The sequence below is a fragment of the Monodon monoceros genome, unplaced genomic scaffold, assembly GCF_005190385.1.
Source record: "Monodon monoceros isolate NGI ecotype Baffin Bay Population unplaced genomic scaffold, NGI_Narwhal_1 Super_Scaffold_20, whole genome shotgun sequence".
In the NCBI taxonomy this organism is placed as follows: domain Eukaryota; kingdom Metazoa; phylum Chordata; class Mammalia; order Artiodactyla; family Monodontidae; genus Monodon; species Monodon monoceros.
The window spans coordinates 136,700,653-136,705,299 of NW_021703777.1; the positions used below are offsets into that span (position 1 = coordinate 136,700,653).

A 4,647-nucleotide genomic window follows, 5' to 3' on the forward strand; every position below is an offset into this window, starting at 1 on the left:
AGAAGGCAGCTGTGTCCGCTGAACCCAGGACCCCTGCTTCCCCGCCCGTCCCCAGCACTCGGACAGACGGACAGATGTCAGGCCTGACTGTGGCCCCCACGTCCCAACCTGCCCTGCGGGCAGTGCACGCTGGCGGCCCTGGCCCAGCTCTCTTCCCAGCAGCTGGCTTTGGCACCCCCTCCGGGGAGACACCAGGGAGGGCCTGATGGGAAAGGAGAGAACTGGGGGGAGAGGGGGGCGGGAGGAAAAGACAAAGGAAGGGGTGCGGCGAGTGGCCGGCGCCCAGGGGAGGAGGGGCCTCAGCGCTGGAGCAGCATCTGCTCGCGTCAGAGCAGGCGGGCGGCCAGGCCAGCTCCAGCGCTGAGGCCCCTTTCTCTCCCTCTCCCCGCGTCCTATCTGCCGCTCCTCTCCGGCCACGGTGGCGGACCTGGGGCCTCATTGGCCGGCTGGGTGCCGCGTCTGCAGCATAAATTGGAGCTCTGGGCTCTTGCTGGGACGTTCGGCTGCCCACAGCCTCCAGTCGCTCTTGCTGGGTGAGTACTGTGTGCGCTGGCCCCGGCCCCGCAGCCGCGCTGGCCTCCTGGCGCTGCTCCCGCCCAGAAACCCGCAGCACCCCAAGAGGGGCAGCACCCCAAGAGGGGCAGCACCCCAAGAGGGAGGCCCATCTAGTCCGGGGCACGGCGACCCTCCTGGTTCCCGCGGTTCCCTCAGATCGCAGCGCCAGAGGTGTTTCCCCCAGGAAAGCCGCAGGGCGCTGAGCTGGCTGTGAGCTCCATGCCAGGTGTAACCGGCCAGGCACCTTGGGTTCCTGTAACCCAACACGGCTTGGCTTTCCAGCCACGGGGTCAGGCCCAGCCGAAGCCTGGAGAGGGAACGTGGAGGGAGGTGCCCGGCGTCCTCGGGGACCTGTAACCAGGGGCCGTGCGCAGGGCATCGGGGACCAGCGGTGCAGCATGTGGCCCCCCCTTCTCGTAGGTGATGGGAACCCCGAGTCCGGCTACCCCCTGGGGCGGAGCCCTCTGGGCCCTCCTCCTGGCCACATTTGGCTGCTCAGCCGGCCAGCCGCTGGGGGGAGAGTCCATGTGCACGGCCCAGCCCCTGGCCAAGTACAGCATCACCTTCACGGGCAAGTGGAGCCAGGCATCCTTCCCCAAGCAGTACCCGATGTTCCGCCCACCCGCGCAGTGGTCATTCCTGCTGGGTGAGTGCAGTCCCTGCCGTCCCGTGCCCGGCAGGCCTGGCGGTGACCCCCACTGCTCGGGAGGGTACGGTCATCTGACCGTGGCCCCGCGCTTCACAGCGTGGAGGGGACCTCACCCAATTCACTTCAGTGCAGGAGGTACTGGCTGAGTGCCTACTGTGTGCCAGCAGCAGTGTCCTGGGCTTCGGGGACGTGGCGGGGCAGGGTGGCCTGGGTCATGGGAAGGGCCAGCCGGTTGCCCGTCCTACCCGCGAGGTGCCGGGCAGTGTGAGGCCACCTGTGGGACATCCCGCCCGGCCCCACGAGGGGCGGGACGGTGTCCAGGGGTGATGCTTACACGGGTGGGTGGTGCACAGGGGCAGCGCACAGCCCCGACTACAGCCTGTGGAGGAAGGGCCAGTATGTGAGCAATGGGCTGAGGGACTTCGCGGAGCGCAGCGAGGCCTGGGCGCTGATGCGGGAGATGGAAGCTGCCGGGGAGAGGCTGCAGAGCGTGTACGGCGTGTTCTCGGCCCCAGCCGTGCCCAGCGGCACCGGGCAGACGTCCGCGGAGTTTGAGGCCCACTCCAGGCACTCGCTCGTGAGTGGGGCGGCGTGGACGGTGGGCGGGCGGGCAGGAGAGGGGCGCGGGGGCTGCCGCTGAGCCCTCGGCCCCCAGGTGTCCTTCGTGGTCCGCATCGTCCCCAGCCCCGACTGGTTCGTGGGCGTCGACAGCCTGGACCTGTGTGACGGGGGCCGCTGGAGGGAGCAGGTGGTGGTGGACCTCCACCCTTACGATGCCGGGACCGACAGCGGCTTCACCTTCTCATCCCCCAAGTTCGCGACCGTCCCGCAGGACACGGTGACCGAGGTGAGGGGATGGCAGCTCTCTGGGCGGCCGCTCCCCGGGAGGACAGTGAGGGGGCGGGGCTGGCCCTTCCTGACCCATCTCCGGGCCGGGCCCCTCCTCCAGATCACGGCCTCCTCTCCCAGCCACCCCGCGAACTCCTTCTACTACCCGCGGCTTAAGTCCTTGCCTCCCATCGCTACGGTGACCCTGGCGCGGCTCCCGCACAGCCCCAGGGCCTTCCCGCCCGCCCCGGGCCTCGGGGTCGGGGGCAACGAGGTCGCCGACAGCCTGCCAGGTGAGCCCAGCTCCCACCCCGCCGTAGCGCCCACGGCCACCCCCCCAGCCCCGCTTCACACGCGTGCTCCCGGGTTGCAGGCGCTCGGGCTGGCGGGCAGCCGCGACATTCACCACTGGCTGCGCCGGAGCAGGAGCAGCACTTGGGTTTGGGGGTCAGTCGGGACTTGCTCGGACATCACCTGGCCCTGAGCTCCCGCTCCAGCTCTTACCTCTCACCCTAAACAACCCTCGAAGGCCAGTGCCCGCCCCAGAGGGAACGCCTGTGAAGTGACACCCGCTGCTTTCACAGGGGCAGCCCCGCCCCCGCGTGCGCCCCGCCCCCAGGGCCCTTGGTCCAGGGCTCAGCCCCGCGCCGCCGGCCCGCCCCACGCAGAGCACCCGTCGCCAGGCCACAGAGCTGGGTTGCGTGGCCGCGTGGAGTGTGAAGACGGGTCAAACCGGGAGAGGCTGCCGGTGCTCAGAGGGCGGGGCAGCGCCGTCGGGGCTGCGTGAATCCGCATCTCTGAGCTGCTTCAAAAGCAGGATGGGAGCATTTGGTTGGGGACGCTGGTTCTGAGAGATTTGGGATTTGGTTCATTCAACTCCAAACTGAAGAGTTAACTCTTGCCCAGCATTTTCAACTGAAAGCCTTTCACACTTCTACAGCCCAGAAGTGAGTCGGAGAGGCCTCAGGCCCCGCCCGGTGTCCCTGCTGACCCTTGTGTGCCCTCCTGACAGCGGGTCGGTGGGGGCGGTGCTGCCTGCGGGGGAGGGGCGAGCGGTGTGCAGGTGCCGGGCGAGCGAGGGGGTTCGCGCCCCCAGTGTGGCCAGCCTCCCGAAGGGTCCGCACCTGGAACAGCAGCGCAGCGGTGGAGACCCTGCCGGTCTGTGCCCACGTCTGAGAATGTTTCACGACAGGATCTCCTCTCTCCCCCCGCCCCCCGCCCCACGCCCCGCACCCCGGAGAGCGGGGATCCAGCCGGCATCGGGCTCTCAGGGCGGAAACCTTCACCCAGTCGCTCGGGGGTGGCTTTTCGGGGGTGTGCTTGGTGGCGTCGCCCTGGAGGTGGCCGGAAAGCGCGCTGATAAAATCAGAAGTTTCCTAGCCAAGTTCGGAGGCGGTGTCGGGAGAGGGCCCCCTTCCTCTCCCGCAGCCCCGCCTCGCTCACCGTCCTCCTTGCGCCCCCAGCTCCGGAGACGCCGCTGGACTGCGAGGTGTCGCTGTGGTCGTCCTGGGGGCTGTGCGCAGGCCCGTGCGGGCGGCCCGGGGCCAAGAGCAGGACGCGCTACGTCCATGCGCGGCCCGCCAACCACGGGGCGCCCTGCCCGGCGCTGGAGGAGGAGGCCCCGTGCGTCCCCGACAACTGCGTCTGACGCCGGGGCCTCCGAGCCCCCTGAGCCCCGCCGCCGGCGACCTCCGCGCAGAGACTGGCCCCCGGCCCGGCGGCCGCGCTGCACGAGAGCCACACCCCGGCCGTGAAATACCTCAGACCTGGTCGCCAGGCAGCCGCCCGGGGCCGCCGGGTCGCCGGCGCGAGACCAACACCTGCCTCGTCGCGTTCCCATCCCAGCTCTTGAATAAAGACCAGCGTCTCCTGACACCCGGTGCTGTGGTCTGTGTGTCCTGGGCAGGCGCCGGGTGAAGGTGGGGCCGGCAGATGGGCCACCAGACTTCCCTGATGAGCAGGTGTCACCCTGCGGGGAGGAGCCAGTGGACCACCGCGCGCACACACACGCGGCGCGCACACACACGGCACACACACACACACACACACACAGAACATACACGACACACACACACGGCACACACACGGCACACACAGAACATACGCGACACACACACACGGCACACACGGCACACACACACACGGCACACACGGCACATGGGGTACTCAGAGGACCAGCATTACTGCCCCCCCAGGCCTCTGACCATCGAGGCCCCTGGCCTCGCAGGGGGCCCTGAGGCCTCACTCCTGACCTGCCCTAGCCCTTGTCTGAGGTCGGGGTTCACGACCTCATCCTGCTGCTGTGGATCCCGGCTGGTCCCTCAGGGGACTGCCTGCTCCCTTGACGCCCCCAGACCACTCTTTCTCCTGCTTGGCCTCCTTAGACGCAGAGCCCTCGGCCACCCACCGCCCAGCGCCACGCCCTCTGCCCGCCTCAGCCTGCTCCGGCCGGTTCTCGGCTCTCGGGCCCTTTCTCTCCCTCATGGAGACCCACTCGCCCACCCTCTCCATTCCCTTAGGGTCACCTGTCCACCTGAAGGTTGCTCTGGGCGGCCCCCCGGGCTCCCCATGGCCTCGGTCCTCGCTCGAGTCAGCACAGGCGACCCTCCGTGTCC

General features: G+C 69.3%; 1 protein-coding gene across 2 annotated transcripts; it reads left to right on the plus strand.

Moving 5' to 3' along the window:
• Window positions 1–319: 319 nt before the first annotated feature.
• Window positions 320–3,906, plus strand: SPON2 (spondin 2). 2 transcript variants are annotated; one of them, XM_029236055.1, is made up of 6 exons: window positions 320–533; window positions 976–1,201; window positions 1,558–1,781; window positions 2,019–2,051; window positions 2,154–2,325; window positions 3,496–3,906. In XM_029236055.1, the coding sequence occupies exons 2-6, from the start codon at window positions 979–981 to the stop codon at window positions 3,678–3,680; spliced, it is 837 nt and encodes a 278-aa protein (XP_029091888.1). In that variant the 5' UTR covers window positions 320–533; window positions 976–978; the 3' UTR covers window positions 3,681–3,906. The 2 variants fall into 2 exon arrangements, with proteins under 2 accessions (XP_029091888.1, XP_029091887.1); XM_029236054.1 differs by having other exon boundaries at window positions 321–533; window positions 1,860–2,051.
• The last annotated feature ends 741 nt before the right edge of the window (window positions 3,907–4,647 follow it).

Excerpts from the sequence above, each read along its gene's own strand:
- SPON2 (XM_029236054.1), top strand. The coding sequence starts at position 979 with ATGGGAACCCCGAGTCCGGCTACCCCCTGGGGCGGAGCCCTCTGGGCC. Across the intron at positions 1,202-1,557 it reads GCAGTGGTCATTCCTGCTGG|GGGCAGCGCACAGCCCCGAC; the intron begins GTGAGTGCAGTC and ends GGTGGTGCACAG. Across the intron at positions 2,052-2,153 it reads CGCAGGACACGGTGACCGAG|ATCACGGCCTCCTCTCCCAG; the intron begins GTGAGGGGATGG and ends CCCCTCCTCCAG.